At 35.3% G+C, this 21,581-nt stretch overlaps 1 protein-coding gene across 1 annotated transcript; it reads right to left on the minus strand.

The window, feature by feature from the left end:
* Nucleotides 1-3,830: 3,830 nt before the first annotated feature.
* On the minus strand, nucleotides 3,831-5,399 carry LOC140749664 (uncharacterized). The gene has a single exon (XM_073082778.1). The coding sequence runs from the start codon at nucleotides 5,397-5,399 to the stop codon at nucleotides 3,831-3,833; it is 1,569 nt and encodes a 522-aa protein (XP_072938879.1).
* Between the last annotated feature and the right edge of the window lie 16,182 nt (nucleotides 5,400-21,581).

The following is a 21,581-nucleotide window of genomic DNA, read 5'->3' on the forward strand; positions in this document are numbered from 1 at the left end:
GTAATACGTTTTTTCATTGGCTGTTATCAGTCTAAAATTACTCCCGGTAGAATATCATTATTTTTTCCGTAGATAATGTAGGAGGTGCCTTAGGAATTCGATTCTAGATGATACCAGGATCAGATTTAATACCTACTGTAACATATTTCTGGGCGTGGGTAAATATCGGCAGTAAAGAAAATGAAAATCGCGTAATCTATTCTGCTACTGCGGTTTTTATCCAGAGAAGTCTCCCAAAGGCGATAGATAGGACTTTTTATATTGAATACAAATGGATGTTGCACTCCATATATGTATGAATGTGGTAGAATCCTTTGTGGTTAGACTCCTGCGGCACCACCGCTGCATTTATTTCTGCCTCATAACAGCAGCGTTAAGCGCGCGTGTTCTGGTTTAAAAGGCGTGGTAAGGGAGACATACTTTTTCGAGGCGTTTCAGCTTAGTCCTCAGGAGTAGCGGCGCGTCTGTGGCCCACCTCTGGTAGGAATTTTTAATTCTATTTGGGATTTATTCAGATGGATTGATGCAGTAGCCACTTACCATCAGATCCATCTGATGGTAGACGAGCATGTAGTCCACTGCAAGTGCAACGTTTATAGGTAAGTGTCACAATATCATTTAGTTACCCCTTATGGAGCGTTTTGCTTCCGCGTTTGCGCGCTGAGGTGAAAAGAAAACGCTCAATGAGTTCTCACTAATTAGTGAACACAATTGTCGCTTCATCGTGAAGTCTACAAGAATGCAGTTCATCTGGAAGTGACGCGGCTACCTACATATGGGTAATGGGCATGTAAAAAATACAAATAGGAAGTCCTATTTGAGTTCGATTATAGAGATGTTGCTGTCATTGAGGACTTGTAACATCTTGGAAATATGACTATATAATCACAGTGCTACGAAGCTGGTATGAATGAATTGAATGTTAGTTCCCCCTTTTTATTTACCCTGGAAGTATTTATGATGTTTTTACAATATGTCATTATTTTAATAACAGCAGAACTGATAAAAAACAGAACAAAGAAGGAAATGTTTTGCGTAGTAAAAAAAGGCCATGCGTCATATGTATGATTACGCATATGTAGAAGCGGGCGACATCCGAAATTTTACATGCTGGAAATAAAAGTTATATAATATAGAGTAACGACAGAACGAATGTATATTCCTAAGCAACTCAGCAGTACTTCACTTTGGGCAACTTCACAGAAGCTCTTAAAGGGCTCGAATTTTTGCAACTTACGATAATATACTCATCGTTATAGGTATTATCGACGAATCCAATTAGTAGCTTTTCATAGAAATGGTACAAAAATCTATCCAGCCTCACAAACTTTCACCTCTACATTATTAGTACGATAGGATTTTTTTAATATAACAACAAACTAAGATTCTTTTAGAATACATAATTTAGAAAGTTTTACATTGGTGAATTGGTAAAGCACACCCTTCGCCGATTATTGTTCAAGTGGACAGCGAAATGATCTGTCCGTTATGCTGGTAAGACTAATTTGTAAAATAATAAATACATACCATACCATATTTGTAATGATTATTTAACATAGTTGGTATTTTTATAAGTGTATTTACCGATCAAAGTGTAATTAGCAGTTTTATGTAGCTTACCAAGCTATGGTGTTTGTAGGTAATAAAAAAACTCATTAAAATAATGCCTTTTTATAGGCACTGCGACCAGCTAGGTAAATTTAAACAAACCTACCTAGTAGCGAAGTGCGAAATTAAATTTGTCTGTCTGTCTCTTTGCTTCTATCTACCTATTCTGCTCTTCTTAAACCCTGCATGTTAGACCGGTATAGGTTGTAATCGTTCTGTTTTTTTTGTAAGAAATGCTGTTATTAATATCAAAAGTGGTAAAGTCTACCTATCCGTATTTGATTACCGTGGCCTTATCTACTCATTTAATTTTGAGGGAAGCTTTGATGCCAATAAAACAGAAATATACGGATGATGCAAAAGTCTTTTTGCAAATGGACTACAAAATTATACTTAATTAAGTTTGCAAAAAAATAGGTAGTAAGGTAGGCAAGGAAAGTAAAAGAGGATTTAAACATAAGTCTATATTTGGTTATACAATTAAATTTATTTTATTTAAAAACACATTATTATCCGTACGTAGTTTATTATGCAGTCACATATTTACCAACGAGGTCGTGTTGGTGCTTAGCTTTGAATAGGGATAACTCAGCAAATAGGCATTACTGAGAACCTAATACTTAGTTCTTATAGTGATGTAACCAAATTCTGACTAACATTCTCGAATATGCGCCGCGCGCTATGTACCACGGTTTGAGGGCCAATTTTCCGACGTTTGCTTGAAAAATGGTCTTGATAACAGTATATTGTGGCTTGTGTCGTTTCTATGTATGTCGGTACTAAGTGTAGAAAGGTGGGCTTTCATTGCCTTTTAGTCGTCGTATTTATTTTATTATGCTTCAGGTCTCCTCTAGTTTTTGTAAATACATAAGCCTAGAGGTAAGGCAGACCTGAAGATAGTCACCGTGGTCTTTGGTCAAATACAACACCAGAGAAGTTGTTAATGCATCGCTAGCCTCGGAGTCTCCTCCGATGCTCTCGCTTTTACACCTTATTTCACAGCCCTCCGGGAATATCAGGAGGGAGCTTATTCCAGACCTTGTACGTTTGTGGCAAAAACGACCGTATAACGAGAACGTGGAGTACCACCAGGAGCTCAGTGGGTGTGGATGGAAGTTCAGACGGAAACTCTTACTTATAGGAAAGTATCGTGTCCAGCAGCGGGACGATAAATTATCAAATATTTATGTTTAAAGTTATTTAAATCCACATCATAGACATCACTACTACCTTAACTAAACATGTATGCACCGGTCTAATCGCAAAACAAACGAATATGTTTGTAATGTATGCAACGAGCGGTAGAGTCGCGTCACCGCCAGCTTGATCTAGGTTAGGCTGTCGAGATAGGTACAAATTGCATAATTTGGGCTCTAATGTGACCATAGGCAACATAGGTTTAACATAGCGTAGGCATTTACATGACTTAAGTTTGTATGTAACTATTTAGTTATGTTTTTTGGTGACGAGAGTTATCTTCAAATTCCGAGTTATGGAGATTCTTAACCTTATGTTCTTAAGTTATGGAGATTCTTAACGTATTATTTTTTTTGGTGGCGTGCCTCAGAGGAGTCCAGGATTGTACACACACAGACTATATAACTGTGTAAGTTATAGTCTTACACACACTACAGGATATCCCATGGAACGCACCGGAGTCCTTTTAGCGAGGCAACCTCCCAGGTTGTGCCCGAGCGAGACTTAATTTCGTTACACACCTTCGGATGTTCCGACGATACCTGTTCAGACGTCCTACTCGGAGTTGCTGGTTGGAAGATCCGAGCTCCCACTCTTGCCACCTTGCGTTTATTAGGCGCCTCTTATGAAAGGCAAAAAATTACGTTGATCGTATTGTAGTCCTTAGTTGCAGAGACAACAAAAAATGCATTCTTCCATCATTGCCTGTGATTGGATTGGACTGATCTGCAGTTATTGTGATGATATTCATTTTCCTTGATTTAGATATACCTAGTTTTTGTATTGCCAGAGTGTCACATATAAAAAGTTTGCTTACTTTGTCTAAGTATACTTCTAACTAAGTCATGTTAGTCGTGCCATTAAATCAACTTTTACGGTAACACTAATTGTACTTGGAAAACATCTATTTTATGTTTTTATTGTGGATAATTACTTGATTAAACAACTAACAAGGTAGAGTAAAATCACCATAAATAAAAGCAAACGTTCTGTGCCTATATTAGCCTATCTCCGGACTTACCTTGTTACATTGTTCTAGGCTTCTTTTTTGAAAATATTTCTAATAAGAATATTCCAGTTGAAACAACAGATCCCACAACAAGAATGTACCAAGGAAAAAGAACTTGCGAGTGGTGAATCGTCGCCCTGGTTAAGTTTATAGATTTCGAAATACGGGTTTCATATAGCTGATCTATATACTTATTAATAAGACCATTTTCTCTCAATCGGATGGTATACATTTCAAGCTTGTGAAGTAGTGGAAATCCTTTGTTCAAATAAATCGAGAAGATAATGCTATTCAAGGGACGTTTAAAGGCGTAAATCAGCTCTTCACCTCCTTCATCGTAAAATAGATGCTTATTGTATAAATACATCGACAATACACATATAGTATATTTTTTATGGGATTGGCTGATCGATTTTATACTTTCCAGCAATCCGTTGCAATTGTCTTTGTACGTTAGCTCTGAGGATAGATTCTGCATAACGTATATGTACTTCTGTATTACTGTACTTAAACAAGGTTCCAGTTTATAGTCTATCAAGTCTTCGTTAGTCGAAATCTGGTAATTTTTATAAGGGTTCGTTATTATACTGACCAGACTTGACTGGTAGTACGTACTGATAAGGTAAGCAAAGAATACCCACAATATGAAAATTCCTCTCGATTTTGATATCATCTTACTGCCGTGAAGAAAGAAGAGATCAATCATAACCAAAAATAAAGTAGTCTTATCCTTGACTCGCAAAATTGCGGCCACTGAGACGAAGTAACCTATAAAAGTTACAATTAGAAGAATCCAAACTGATGTTTTAAATTCCAAGAAAACATTCTTCCAATATGGGACAATATCTGCTCTTTTTACGAAGATTCTCACGTCATCTATGAAAGGTACATGCCCTGCTAGAAACGCGAAGGCATCAGCTCGAAAATGCAATAACAACATCCCACCGAACAAGAAATCAGCTTTTTTTTCTTGCAACATGTATAAATTCCCCAAAGCCGACATGTTGTCTGCGATCGTCGAGAATTCCTCGCCGCTGATGCTTTTGGTGTATTTCACTTTGAATTGTTCCAAATCACTTATAATTTTCATCGCATATTGTTCTGCACCTATCACGGAGTTTCCAGATATTTTTGGATCAAAAGCATACGGTGGCCAGTGAGCCGTCGTAGCTTTGAAGGTGCAGTTTCGAAGTCCGGTCACTAGTTTTTCTGGGAAAAAATCGCTGACGCGTGCGGTGAGACATTTTCCGAATTCAATAATTTCGTCGTATTTTTTACCACAGTTGTAATTATCAAATGGGTTGTAGGTGTATATGTGTGCATCGTTGTTTCCTCTTATAACGATAACATTGTTAACGTGGTTGTTCAGAAGCACATTAAATATACTCGTAAGGTCTATAGTTTCGAGATGTTTCACAATGATCAAGAAGTGTGCGTAAGGATTCCAACGTGGTTCCTTCATTAAAACTGGAAAATTTCTTGTAAAATCGAAGGCAGTGCCGGCTGCTATAACATACCCCAGGTTGGATGTTCGTAAGTTTTTTCTGTTATCTCTTGATAATATAGTTACCGGTATGGAATACATCGTTTTTATTATTTCGTTGCTGTCATAGTTTACATCTACATACGTAATCTTCCTTTTGTAGTATCTTTCAATAATTCCTTTTACGCATGTTAGTAAATTTTCATTATATTCAGTTTCCAATATAATATCGGCATTGCTGTAAGTAGAAATTAATAAGATCGGAAGAGAAATTGCGACCAACATCATCAGTTACCGTGTACAAACGCTTTGAACAAACCGGCCTGAATTTGTAAGAACAATGGTTAGCTGGACATGAAGCAATTAATAAGTTAACTGCTATGGTACAGTCTGTTTGTAAAATCTCCATTATTGCATGAAAAATAAATAAACACAATTTAATATAGTCGAGAAAATGGTTCACATATTTTTTACTGAAAGTTATAATTAAAATTAAAATTTTATATATTCCTAAGGAATTTTCTTTCCAAAAAGGACTTGCAGAAACCGATAACTGCAAATTTTCAGTGTTATACTTGAGATTGAAAATAGTGTGAGATACAGGTCTGTGAGTGTAAGTATATTTAATCGTAGTTAACAGAAAAAGTCATATAACTATTACACCACTGGAGTTAAAATAAAGTTATGAATTATCGTCTTCACCACAGTATAAGTATCTTATACCGTGTCTTGACTAACCAAATGTATCGTATGAATAAAACTCGAAAAAAAATAAAGATTGGGTTGTTATCGCAGGATAATACGTATTATTATATTGAAAATGTTACAAATGTATAAAATTATAACGTTGACTGTACCCGTCAATGCCTATATTGCCTCCCTTTCGTTCCTGTAATTAGAATTACAAACGATTAGTGTTAATTTGTCATTTGTCACATGTCAAGTTTACATTTACTGATTGTAATTGCAAGCCGTCGATTACACCTGAATTATGGCTATGTTTATCTTTACATCAACATTTGCTGTAATTATGAATGTAAACATATATTCTCATTTGGCTTTTAATGCCTCTATTAAACTTCAATTTATGTCATCGTAAATGGAAAAGCAATCAATTCCAATTTCAGGGCTCTGAAGTCTTTTGTGCATTCCAATAGGTTTATGTGAATTCCAATTTCATTTTTGGGGTTCCGTACTCAAAAGATAAAAAAAAATTAACAAAAAAATAAAACCGACTTCTATGTCACTACAAAGTAAAAAAGAATTCAAATAAATGTTGGTTTAGTACATAGTTCTGAAATCGGCGCTCAATATATTTCGTTGGATAACGGCGTAAACAGCGTGTCCAGTATGAGCGCCAACTACGCGCTACCGCGCCCTGCTCGCTTAGTTTCATATTGTCTTATATGTTCCAACCTAACCTAACCAATTCAATACGAGACACTATAGGCGACGCTATAGGAAATACTATATTATTGGCTAGGTTAGGTTGGAACAGAAAAGTAAATAAATCAAACTAAGTGGTAAACTGTGCGAGTGAGTCAGGCCAATACACCAAAAAAAAACTACAACGTAAAAGTTAACCATATTTTACATTTGTAAGAAGTAATTGACAAGTTACTATGGCTTAGGCCAGCAGTGTCCCTGCATCATTAGGATTGAAAACTTGAAGGTTACATTTTATATTGTATGCGACTACACAGTCTAGCTTTGATACTGTTTATAAATATCCGTAAGCATTAAATGTATAACTCATACGGTTTAGGCGAGAAGCTTCCTTGCTTTATCAGGGTTAAGACCTTGAAGGTCAAAATTTTCATCCTATATGTCTGCTTACTGATGTTAATACATATATGAAAACACAAAATGGCTAACTCCTATGGTTTAGGTTGGAAGTACGCCAGCATCATCAGAGTGAAAGAGTTGAAGGTCATTTTTTAACATTACATTTAGATAAAATCTGTTCCTAAGCAGATGCTTAGGAACTGTAAAATATGTGTGAAAGCACTTAATGGCTTATTCATGTGATTTATGCTGGAAGTACCACTGCATCATCAGATCTAAGGAGTTGAAGGTCAAATTTTTCATCATATGTCTCTGTCTAACAACTTCATTGCAACAAATATATATTCTATATACTTTACATGGGAGGCACCTCTGCATCATCAGGGTTTTCGGCATTTTTCGATCTAACTGTTAAACCGTACTAGGAAGACGGTTGAAATTTTTACAATCCGTTTACTACTATAACTGATATTATAATAAATACAAATAAGAACCATAAAACATATTTTAATATACTTATTTTAATTTTATTATACGTTGTTTACGTATCATTCATCATTACCCATCACAAAAATAATAAAATGAATAAAAACAAGTAAAAAAAAATGAACATTTGGTGGTACGGAAGCCTCCATGCGCGAGTTCGACTCGTACTTGGGGAATTATTTTAAGATTATGTATACCGGTGGCCGCTATAACAATAATTACTAATAATAGATACACTGAGATAATTGAGTCGTCCTACAAGAAACTGCTATTTTTCAGTTGACTATCATGTATGTTGCGTATGCGAGTTTATTATATACTTATGAAGTCACCGTTATGTTACCATTGTCGCGTAATCCCCTACAATTAGCATACCCCACGCGTACCGTTTGAGAAACTTGCAGTGCAATGTATGCCAAACAGCTGACCGGAAGTGATACTGGGTTGACCCCGCATTCGTCGCGTGCGTTATAATTGCATCCTGTACCCTTAGTATGAGTTTTTACGTTTGCTCGAAAGCGTTCAACGTTTACGAATTCGCTCACACAGCGCTCCCGTGGATCTTATCGGAACTAAAATTTCGCATTATGAGTTTTAAAAAACTCAAAGAATAGTCAATTGTAACGACATTTAATTTTAAAAATATAAATACAATACATTTATTTTTACATTTTTCATTTAATATAGTTCCGGTTATAGTTCCGGTTTTTTAACTTTTACTGCGGAATTTTAGTTCCGATACACGGGAGCGCTGTAGGAGCGAATTCGTAAACGTTAAACGCTTTCGAGCAAACGTAAAAACTTGTACTAAGGGTACTGGATAGTAACTAGCTGTAACCATGTAAGCTGTAATCCATGTTTCCATTTCATCAACATTTGCTTGAGAACTCAGATTATGAGACCGATTTTTTTTATATTCATTGTTTCTAAGCTCAGTTTTACAAATTATATAAATGAAAGTGGTGTATTTTGGTGGTTTATTTATGGTTTTTAAAAAATAAATTTATTTGAAAATACATAAAAATATCTAAATCGCAGATAATGAATACACTGTGCTGGGTTTGCCTTTTTTCTCCTTATAAACAACCAGATAAAACGAAAAACTTCGAAAAATAGCGGTTACCTCTATTTATTTTCAATCTTTTTTTATTTTAAGTATTTGTTTTTTATATTATTATTATTTCAAATGGAAAATTCTGCGTTTTTTGTTAATTACTTTAACGAAACCATACGAATAAAATAAAATTACAGAGATTATTAAATGATATTAGTAGATATTATTTAATTAATAATTAAGTATGATTATTTCTTTGTTTATATGTTTTCACGTTTTGAGTACTTATGTGTCTGTATAATTATTTATGTTTTGACTATACACAATTTTCAAAAATATTCTTAGATAAGATAAAGTTAAGCTAAGTGGCGACTATTTATGAAGGTTGTACCATAATACTATACTGTTAGCTAATAGGACAAAATGTCAGTAAAACACGAAATAGGTAGGTGAAATCACAGTGCAAGGTCTGTTGGAGCCTCGAGGAGGAAGTAAATTAATAACAAGAAAATACTTTTAAGCTTGACCTTAGCATTATATTTCGAGAATGTGGTATGATGAACGATGAACACACAAATAAATATAATAAACCGACTGTCTGTAGATTCATCGTATTGTTAAGCTGTCGGTCATTAATTTAAATTAAATACAAGTATATACAAGGACGCACATAAGAATGAGTTTAGATAGTCCGGTCCTTCCTAGCATTGGTGAGAAAAACACATCTGGAAACAGCAGAATCTGTTTCATTTTTTGTGACATATTTCAGGTAATATTTATACTCAATCCTCCCTCTACCTCAGAGACTAGGTAGGTATTGGATCTGCCCCTACCACTACGCCACACCTTTTGGACCCCCTTCCCCCAATCAAAGCTACATAGCATACAAGCTAAATGACTATAGGACACAGATTATGAAACTTACCGAATTTTTTTTTATTAAAATGTGTCTTTGAGATTCCACTACCCTAACTTAACCAGATATGTATTTGTCTGCCTCTATGGTCTGCCTAGATAATTTCTGAATACAAAGCTAAATAATGTATGCCAGTTTTTACGAGATACTAGTCGTTTACAGACAAAAGAAAAACACATAGCACGTTAAGGTTAAATTACTTTTAGTAATTTATTTAATAGTTCAAATAACAAGGCCCGCAATTATCTTTTATTGCATAAAATGTTTTTTATTATAGGCTTAACTGCTCGAAATATTAATAATATATTCCGAAATAAACGGATCGCTAAATTTTAACGAAAATAAACTTGGTAACAAGTAACAACTTATTTTTTATAGTTCCGGTGTAGGTGTTATTTTGATTTATTTTAATTTCATTCATAGAATATTTTTTTCTTTACAAATTAATTATCACATAATAACGATGAAGGAAAACATCGTGACGAAACTGGAAACCTATATGCCTAAGAGATTAAAAAACCCTCTACCCGTTCTGACTGGGAGAGGGAGCGCCGTGAGACGAAGTGGGACAGTAATGGGATAATATTTTTTGATATTATAAAACTAGTAAACGTTAATGTACCACTGTAACAATATAGTCGCTGCCATTTATGACATGTCTGCAAAAAGTAGTTGATAGTCATTTTTGCCAAAGATCAAATATGACAATTTCCGACAACTTTAACTCTTAAATTTTAAACTTTGGCAAGATACGATTTAGCAAATTTTGGATAGATTGATTATTAAAAACAGGCGTAAGTTGGATGTTGGCAGAGTATTTGAATCCTAGGCACGCACTTCTCGCTTTTGGAAATTAAGAAAAAATAAGTTAATTTTACAAAACATCCCGAGGAATTGTACTCGTAGAATTCTTATATAAGATAACCAGGTGTGGAATTCTGAAGTAATACAGCAATGGTTTGGTGATAAAATGATTTAAGTAGTTATTAAAATACGTGTAGATAATCTTTTATTTTTTGTCCACGTTACGAGTATATTGTTCATTCAAACTCTTGAATATTCATAATACGAACTCTATGCTCAATTGCAAAACGAAAAGCACAGTTGCGTACAGTAAGTACCCTTAGTATGAGTTTTTCGTTTTGGCAAAAATGATTGTCCTTGTATTTGTTTAAGTTTTCCCCATACATTTCCAATTAATTCTGATACAGTCTGCCAGGGGCGCTGATTGGAAATGAATGGGAAAATAAGTAAACAAATACCAAAATAGTCATTTTTGTAAAAACGTAAAAACTCAAACTAAGGGTACAGTTCAAGACCGTCATTTGAATGTTTTTGTATTCTAGTATGTACGGTTGTGTAGGTAAGTATTTGCAGGTTATAGTGTCAAATAAATAAAATACTAATCCATTGTTGTTAAATGTCTGTTTTTATATTTTGGGGGAGGTCGACCAGTTATGTGCAAATTGCACAAAGAAGGTCACGTTATGTCTGGTTAGGTCGGATCGTACGTCAGATGAGATCTTACCCGACTTCTATTTATTTGACAATTTTATTCACATTCTAGAATGAACGTTATTTCAATGTTATTTTTAGGAGGACTCCATCTGTAATCGATCATAGATAGGTTGCTACTTTTGAGGTCTAAGATCACTTTGTAAAGGGAAATGTGCTTATTACATTCTCCAAACCAGAACACGACAGTAGATTGCTAACATAAAGAAAATACAACTTTTGCCATGTGTCGTATGGTGAGATTTTGAAGATTAAAATTCGCTCCGAAATCACCAAGAAAATCAAACTTGATTATTGTAATCGGGGATGTTTATAGAATGAAGTATGTATGTGTTTGTGTTAAAACCTTCTTCCTACCTCCGAAATCGCTCAATAGCATAGTGTGGGTTACTAATTTATATAGGAACTAATTCTCAACATTTTTCAACCGTATCCAAACTAATTCCTGACTACGTTAATGAATGCATAAATAGGTGTTGCGATGGCCCTACAATTGTGCTACGAAAAGTACCACCTTTAAATGACATTTTTTTTGTATTATTTATCAGGTCGATCTCAACCATGATAACAGCCGATAAACATTTATTGCCCTAATCATATCGTCGCAGATTAAACACCTCATGTTATTATTTTGTGCAATCAGATTTTAATTTTCGATTGCACATAATTAGAGCTATTATCTTAACACTTTCGGTGCTGCAAACATACCCAACAGAGTTCATTATATGGCACATACCTGCTCCATACAAATAAAAACGACGTTTATAAACGTTCAACACTGCTCACATGTACTAAAACACACAATCTGGAACAACCGTCAGTACACGTCAACGTTATTAAACGTTCCTCACACGTGTTTTTTTTAAATTACTAATACAAAGTAACAATGGATTATGACGTCAACGCCTAACGGCGCGGGTGACCCTGGGTTACTCTCAACGTCTCCAGGCAACGGCGCGGGTGACCCTGGGTTACTCTCGACGTCTCCAGGCAACGGCGCGGGTGACCCTGGGTTACTCTCGACGTCTCCAGGCAACGGCGCGGGTGACCCTGGGTTACTCTCGACGTCTCCAGGCAACGGCGCGGGTGACCCTGGGTTACTCTCGACGTCTCCAGGCAACGGCGCGGGTGACCCTGGGTTACTCTCGACGTCTCCAGGCAACGGCGCGGGTGACCCTGGGTTACTCTCGACGTCTCCAGGCAACGGCGCGGGTGACCCTGGGTTACTCTCGACGTCTCCAGGCGACGGCGCGGGTGACCCTGGGTTACTCTCGACGTCTCCAGGCAACGGCGCGGGTGACCCTGGGTTACTCTCGACGTCTCCAGGCAACGGCGCGGGTGACCCTGGGTTACTCTCGACGTCTCCAGGCAACGGCGCGGGTGACCCTGGGTTACTCTCGACGTCTCCAGGCAACGGCGCGGGTGACCCTGGGTTACTCTCGACGTCTCCAGGCAACGGCGCGGGTGACCCTGGGTTACTCTCGACGTCTCCAGGCAAGGGCGCTGGTGACTCTGGGTTGCTCTCCACCTCCTCAGGCAACGGCGCGAGTGACCCTGGGTTATTGTCCGTCTCTTCTGAGGGTGATACAGGAAATTCCGCACAATTTAGTGAAACAGTATCCGCGTTTGCACTATTTTCTCCACTGTTGTCTTGGTCCGGTGTATGCTTCCTTTTTTTACGTACTCGACTGTCAAAAATACTTTCAGAGCTGTCAGAGTATCAACATGTTTACGTTGATTTTGGTATCGAAAATATTACTTATCAGCTTTATTCAAGTCGAAAGTTATATGTAACTAATATCTCAGATAGGGCGAATTGCACATAAATCAATTATATAACTAATATGCACAAAATATTCATAAAAAAACTTACTTTCCTCGTGAAATTGCACGTTTCAAAACGTCAACGGCGATAGGGCCTCCCGCCAGTGACACACAAGGCGACTGAGTATGGCGAATGTTGCACGGGGAGACGTAACTAGAAGTTGTGCATGTGTGCGTAGGTAGCAACGTGTGCGTGATAGTCCTTCACAAATTGATCAACAGAATTTTGTAGTATGGCGGTAGTGGTCTAGGAAACTTTGGCGATACGGCGCAATGACGTAACTACCCTATAACCTTAAGAGCCGCTGGCGCTATTGGACGTAGCGTCAAAAAAATACTTTTTTTTTCTGACGTCGGTGCACGTTGTGCCATATCACATACATAGATTTTGACGTGATAAAACGTTGCACCACCGAAAGTGTTAATACTAGTTTTCACCTCTTGGTAGAAATCAGACCATATTACACATAATTTCATTACGCACAATTTCATATAACTAAATATCATAAATAAATGCGAAAATAAGTTTGTTCATGTGTTTGTTTGCTAAGCTTTCACGCCTTAACGATTCATCCGATTCCGATTCCGATTGTCATGAAATTTTGTACACAAGTTATCCCGTTTATCCCCTAATAAAGTTATATTTTAAGTGTGGCATGGGTAACCCGAAAACACGTGAGATTACATAACTTAGTGCCATGGGGCGTACGTAGCGTTTCTTCTTTGGCGCAACTTAGACACTACAGTTTGATATATAATATCTTCAACAAACGCTACCTAAATAACCTTATATTTGTATGACAAACATTATGTTATGATAATTAGATAAACTGTGTTATCAATTTATCTTAGGGATATCTTTAATCTTTACGTCATTTAATTGATTGACACACGTTATTTAATAAATTAAATGTATAAGTTATTTTTTAGAATTAAGGTGCCAGTAAGTATGTATAACATTTTCAACAATTGCCACGTAAATAACCCTACATTTTTTGTATGGAAACATTATTACTTTATGATAATTAGATAAACTGTGTTATCAAATTATCTTACTGGTACCTTTCATCTTTTCGTCATTTAATTAATTGACAAACGTCCTTTAATGATAAATTTAATGAAAAAGCTATTTGTTTAGGATATATGTACTTGAAAAATATGGCCATATTATTTAGAATCGAGCTTAATTATGGTTACAAAAACTAGTAACGCATTATCGGAATTCGGAACTAGTTCTTGAAAAATACTAATTTATCAAGAGTAGTATATAATATGTTACTGCAATATTAAGTAAATTTTAACATATTTAAATTATGTACAGATCGCCACTCTATATATTAATACGTAAAGGAAACCTCTTAAGCACCTTACGTGCACGGAGTGTAAAATTTGGCATTTACTTATTATAATAATACTTTTAAACAAGGTTATAATAATTAAGAGATTCCAGTTTATGATTACTATGTTTATGTTTTCTCTTTTTACAATTATTTTCGTTGTTATTAATATTCAGTGATATTTTAAATAATTTTTACTTTAATTAAGTACTTTTACTTTTTAAATCAGTTTTGAAAATGCATCTATAAAATTACAGTGCCTTTGTAGTACAATATATTTATTATGTGTTCTTTAATTTTATATATTACACAAGTGTAAAATAAAAAAAATATGAAATAAGTAATAATGAGTTTGGAAAACAAGATTGTGTGCGTAATAATAAGCCCAAATACAAAAATATTTTTATATGAAAGTATATACACAATGTGCAGGTATTGCTCTTTATTGTACCTATAGCTCAGGAGCTCAGGACTAGAATATGACCTACGGTATCTCTTTCCTGTCGTAAAATGCTAGTAAATGAGGTTTTTTGAGGTTGCGAGCGGCATAACTGGGAGCTCAAATTTTCCAGCCAGTGGACCTCGGAAGGACGACGCTGTGAGTGGCTGCATGCTATGTTACGAAGATAATTTATACGAAAGGCCAAAAACCATGAAATGAGCTGTAAGATCCAGACCAGACCCCAATAAATAAATACAGACCCGTATAATGCACTTAGATGTTCGTTTAGCCGGGCATCGAACATCAAACCCACTCCCTGTCAGACCGTTACATACGATGACGCGCAGCGGATTACCAAATAATAATATTCGTTTAATTATGTGTAAGTAGATATCAAATATGTATTATGCAAGTACGATGAATGAGAAACTAAATTTGGCAGGGTCAATGCTGTGACCTTAATTCAAGTTACTAGGTACATCTACGATACATCCATATTCATATGTTAAAGATCGTACAACATACTCATAAATCTTTAAGATGTTAGAATCCTTTGTAGTTCGACTCCGCCGGCACCACCGCCACACCTATTTCTGCCTAATAACAGCAGTGTTAAGCGCTGCTGTGTTCTGGTTTAAAGGTTCCAGAGGCGTTCCAGCTTAGTCCTCAAGGGTAGAGGCACATCTGTGGCCGAATTCAGGTAGGAATACTTACTATCAGGTAACCTGCATGCTCGTCTGGTATATTTAAAAAAATACATTGGCGATATTATTGAGTATACTCAATCTCTCAACAATATGTCCGCATGATGTAACTCTTGTTTTACGTTTACGGTTTTTATTCGAGTAGATACCTATATTGTTTTAAAATATTGTTTCCAAACATTCACATATAATTTTAACCAAAATAAATATCCGGCGGGCGACCAGAAATGTATTATCTGCGGTGATATAAACTGATTTTTTTTATCATACAAAGGTTAAGGTCAAATATTAAAATGATATGCAATGCACTCTTCAATTTAAATTTACTTATATACCTACATAGCTTAATTTAAGATATCATAAGCTGTACAGAGAAATGCAATGATAAGATTATGGCTAATTATTAATAGCAAATTATATCTAATAATTTTCGTTCTTTGCATACGTTACGATTTCAAACATGTTAAAATTGTAATACACTTTACAATTTTTACATGTTTTTTAATACAACCCGTAGCTGGTCAAGTGTCTTTTCTCACTGGGGGAGGCCTGAAATGTAATTGAAGGTGGTAGAACCCTTTCTGGTTCGACTCCGGCGGCACCACTGCCACATTTTTATCTGCCTATTAACAGTAGTATTAGGCGCTGCTGTGTTCTGGTTTGAAGGGCATTAGTCCAACCTTAGGTAGGAATATCTGAGCCTATCTGGGGTTGATTACAGATGCATATGGGTGGCAGTAGCCAGTTACCATCAGTTCAGATACTCTTAAATTATAAAAAAAATATCTCACGCTATTCAAATTAGTGTTGGTGGAAATAGTACCAAGAGCCTGTACTGTACCAATCCCTGTCTGAAGTAGTCCGTAAGGCCACTGACGAGTTTTAACGATGGGACTGACGGCTTAAGACGAGTCAACCATTCATACGATTTTTTTCAAATAGTATTTTCAGATTCTTACATATTTGCAATTACAATATTCTTTGTTGAAATAATATTATTTACTTAAAATTTACTTCGAAAATATGCCATTTTTGAAATATTTATGGAAAAATTGTTGGTTTTGATTCGGAAAATAATTCGAAGCCCCCTTGCCCCCTGCCCTTCGTTGTCCCAGAGCCTCTACACTTCCAAATCCGGCCCTGTTTGAGACCCGGTCTATGTGGCTGGGGACGCTACCTTTGCAGAGCTTCGCAGTCACGTGACTATTGCTTGGTAGGCTTTATTAATAGAACTCGAAACTTTTGTTTTTAATGAGTTTTACTGAAATTCGTTTAAGTTAAGTGAAAGTATGTTTATAATATAAGATAATATAATATAAACGTACTGGGTTTTGGTGCCAATTGTGAACGTGTTAGTCGTTTTTATAACAGTACCTTTTAACCAGTATAAGTAATTAAACCCGTATTATATTCAAGGTGATAACTTCACAACTGCATATTTAACATTTTACACTCAATTGTTATAGATATAAAAATGTACTGATCATTTTTAAATTTTAGCTTCTAATGTAAGGGCTGTAATTGGAATAAGAGGTGACTTGACTGTAAGCCAGCGACGTGACTTGTATTTAGGCCATTTACTCCAAGTACCTTTTTGACAAAGATTAATGACTTCTCTTTGAAAAAAAATGGCGTGCGAAGAAATTGATTACAGGCACATATTTGCTTAAGATAAATATTTCAAACGGAGGAAAAATCTTAAATGTGTGTTAAGCCTATGATAGAATTCAGCATAATCCAAACTCAACATGACAAAAAATCTAGAACTAATCGCCTGCGACACCACCTACTGCGATTTAGTACCATATATATATATATATATATATATATATATATATATATATATATATATATAGGCTATATATATATATATATCTATTTCATATTATAAGAATGTAAGCTTCGGGTGTTTGTACATCGAATATATTTGCAAAAAGATTTAGGACCGCTGAGCTTAAGTAATAACTTCATAAGAGCAATTTCTATAATTTTTAGTATTTTGTCCATCTCTTTGTATGTGTGTTTGAAATAACTTAACAACAATATTATTGAATGGAATTGTATGAATTAACAATGTATTCGTAGTCTGTATCTTGTTTTAATATTTAGTCCTTATTTCATTCATTATGATTGAACAAAAAGTTCAGAGATGTATGTGATGTTTTACCGGGGTGCGCTAACTAAACGGTTCGGTATAGACGTACACAATGTTAATCAAAAAAAATGTTCTCACAATATAATTCACGAAAAAAATATATCTAACGCCCAACGAAGTGGTTACGGGTCGCCTAGTAATGGATATATTCGTAGGACTATATTGGCGAGCTATGGAAGGTTATAGTAACCTTGATACCACGCAGCTATGCACATGATTGGTATTAGGCAACCGGACAGCTGGTTTTGCAAAGCTTTAATTATGCTTAGCCTTCGACGTCTGATTAGATGAGGTGCAACGTTTTAAAAATTTGTGAATGAACTTTTTTTAATAGTGTTTTATCGCTTAGTGTTGTGGATTTTTTAATAGTTACAAGGGCGCAGTCGATCTGATGGTTACTGATAGTCATGGTGATGTCATTTTTATTCAAAATAGGTTCTTTACACAGCACTTTTTAAATGTGAATACAACTACCACCGCTTCACAAGGTGTTTCGTTATGGAGAAGAAGCGGCGAAAGAAACTCCATAACACACATCTTTTAAGACTAACACACTAACACAAGTTTTTTACAATGTTAAACTTAACCTGGTACATGTGGAACTGGAACTACTTCAGACCACACCGTTTTGTCAGCCAAATAATCACTTAGATTATAGTACGCTTTTTTACATAGCGTTTGTTTAACGACATGTTTGAACTTTATTTCTGTGAGATTCAAAATATAGTCAGGTATTTTATTGTAGTAGCGAATACAGTTACCCATGAAAGATTTAGCCACCTTACATAATCTATGTTTAGGAATTGTTAATTTATTTCTATTTCTAGTATTAAAGTTATGGTGGTTACCTACTATTTTTTTCAAACATATCAGTGTTTCCTTATACACATAATATTTTCATAGATGTATTGACTATGTACCATCAATAAATTAATAGTGGGAAACAATTCTCTCAGGGACTCACCATGGTGCAGACTTGATTAACTATGGAATCGGAGTTTGACTAGAATTTTTGAAGGTAGTAGAATCATCTGGTTCGACTCCAGCGGCACCACCGCCACACATATTACTGCCTGACAACAGCAGTGTTAAGCGCTGCTGTGTTCTGCTTTAAAGGGTGTAGTAAAAGAGGCATCATTTTCTGAGGTATTTATGATTATTGGCCATCCTCTGGTTGGAATAAAGAAAAAAAAGTAAATAAATATGTAATAACATAAATCATATTTTTAGGGTTCCGTAAAAACGGAACCGTGGTACTAAGTTTCCGCTTTCTGTCCGTCTATCACAGGGCTTTATTTCTGGATTCGTAATAGATAGACACTTGAAATTTTCACAGAATTTGTATAATGGTGTCCACTACACAATAACAACACATGTTTGAAATAAAAATAGAATCTCCAGTATAAATTAGGGTTGCCATACAGAAAACCTCTATTTTTGGCGTTTTTAGTTTTATCTGTTCAAACTTAAAAGATAGAAAATTATTTTTTTCTAAAAAAACACAAATTAAAAATGTGGCGGTTCGAAACCTTCTATGTGCAAGTTCGACTCGCACATAACCAATTATTTGTAAGACAATAAGTGTGTCAAAATTTTGCGCAACATTGACCTCTATTACTATATCCAAATAGTTGATTATATTCAAGGGGCAAGGTCACACACGAATGTAACTTATTTAAATAACAGGTTTGTTTCTTCTTGTTCTGTATATCATTATAATAGTCGTAATGAGATTTTAATTTGCTAATGGTCGATGGGGCAACAGTTTGAATGGTGAGTGATTATGATAGTTATGACGTGTTGGTAGCAGTGTGTACCCTTACCATGAGTTTTTACGTTTTAACAAATACGACTGTTTTGGTATTTGTTTACGTATTGCCCATACAATTTCCAATCAGCGCCCCTAACGGATTGTATCAGAACTATAGTGTCAGTAACGTAACATTAAATGTCTAATTTGTTTTTGTTTTTTGCGAATATGTGGGGTAGAGAAAAAGACTTAAGCACTTACTTATTGTTACGTTTACTCAGTCTACTGAAGCAAACGGAACAGAATAATGGATTGAGTAAACGTAACGTAAAATTGTGGGATGTTTTGAAAACTCATGGTAAGGGTACTGTAGTGAATGAAGTAGACGGTAATCTGGGTGCGAGACTCGGCATCTTATTGTTCTGTTAAAAAAGTTTTATGATAACATTATTATTAATAATGAGTTCGCATTATAAATAGTTATCATAAAAAAATGTGATATTAAGTTTCGCCACTTCTCCGTAAGGAAACATTTGCGAAGTGGTGGTACACCATTTTCAAAGAGAATAGAATAGAATAGAATAGAATACTCTTTATTGCACACTTACAGTAGAATTTAATAGTAGTAATTAAGGTAAAAAGTAAAAACAGTATGCAATAGGCGGCCTTATCGCTAAGCAGCGATCTCTTCCAGACAACCTATGCATGGGAAAGAGAAAAGGACAAATAAGGAAAGTAGGATAGGGTGTGCGAAGTTAGAGGTGGAGCAGACTACAAGGAATAGAATTACAGTAAACAATAATAACATAAGATGTAGGAATCCGATAATAAATGAAGGACAAGAAAACAAAAAAGACAAAAGCACATCAGATAAAATAGCAATAATAATAGACCAAATAAAATATATAATAATAATAATAATTGAAAAAAGAAAAGGAGTAAAACTAAAATGTGGAAATGACGAGAGCAAGGGATGAAAAAAAAAACAAGATTTATAAATAATGTTTCCTCAGTTGATTTTTAAATTCGTCAAGCGATTTAGCGCGGCGTATGGACAAAGGTAATTTATTCCACAGGCAAACAGCAACAGAGGAAAAGGAGTTTTTGTAGAAGGACGTAGTATGAGTGGGAGTTCGGAGAGAGAGATTAATAGAGGAGCGAAGACAGTGGTCATGAGTAAGGTAAAGATACTGTAATAATAATAATAAGATAAGAGAATAAGAGAATAGGATAAGAGAAGTCTGTAAAGAATCTTCTTACATTGAATAAAATAGTTTTGTTAAATGGACACAACCGCCCATGGACCTCTGTAATCAATTCTGTTTAGGACAGAGATTCTAAATAAAATATTAATTATAGGTACTTATGATATATTTTTAAGATACTGAGAAAAAAGTTCATTTTGCAACTTTAATTATATTTTATTAGAATCATAATTATTTAGAATTTGTTTTAAATTGCCCACATATCGTCGTAATGTACATGCAGTATGTTAGTTTTTTATTTGGTTTACATTTGAACTACATGAATAAAATTAACATTATACCAACTAATTAAAGATTTAATATGATTAAAAAAGCGTAATTAATAAATGAGAATTATGATAAAAACCTCATGGACTTTAGTCTCATTAAATTTTAGATGCAGTTTAGGATCATTATGAAAACTTAATTGCTTAAAGAGAATTAAAGTTAAAATGATAGAGCATCATACCTATTTTTAGAGACTATAATAATTCGACATAACTTTTTTTAATAATATAGGAATAGTAGACGAGCACACAATCCACCTGATGGTAACTAGCTACTGCCGCCCATGGACATCTGTAATCAACCCCCGATAAGATTAGATATTCCTATCTGAGGTCGGCCACAGATGCGCTACCCCAGGACTAAGCTGGAACGTCTCGGAAAAGTATGTCTCCCTTACCACCACCAAGGGGTTCTACCACCTCCAGCAACATATGAACACTGACATGGATTGATATTTAAGGGCCCCAGCAAGCATACTACAGTTAGCATCAATGATCGACCATTTAACTGCTTCTAGGAAAGTAAGTGCCGCTCAAACGGAATACTCGGCAAACGTTCGCCGCGTGGTGCAGATTTTTTTGAATGCTCAGTGTATCGTGTAAGTGTAAGTAAACGTGTGGTGTGTAATTAAGCGTAAACACCAGTATGCAGAATTAATGCAGTAAACGTGTTGTCAGGGTAGCATCGTTAAAAATACGCGAACGGCTAATATTCAACGGCCGTATGTAAATGACATTAATTTTTTACACATGAGACCCTTTGTCAGTTTTAGGGCGATTTCTTT

The sequence above is a fragment of the Epargyreus clarus genome, unplaced genomic scaffold, assembly GCF_041222505.1.
Source record: "Epargyreus clarus isolate Ecla_fem2 unplaced genomic scaffold, WU_Ecla_fem_2.2 ptg000018l, whole genome shotgun sequence".
Taxonomy (NCBI): Eukaryota; Metazoa; Arthropoda; class Insecta; order Lepidoptera; family Hesperiidae; genus Epargyreus; species Epargyreus clarus.

What these genes read in the sequence shown, in the direction of transcription:
- LOC140749664 (XM_073082778.1), bottom strand. Translation starts at nt 5,399, where the DNA reads ATGTATTCCATACCGGTAACTATATTATCAAGAGATAACAGAAAAAAC.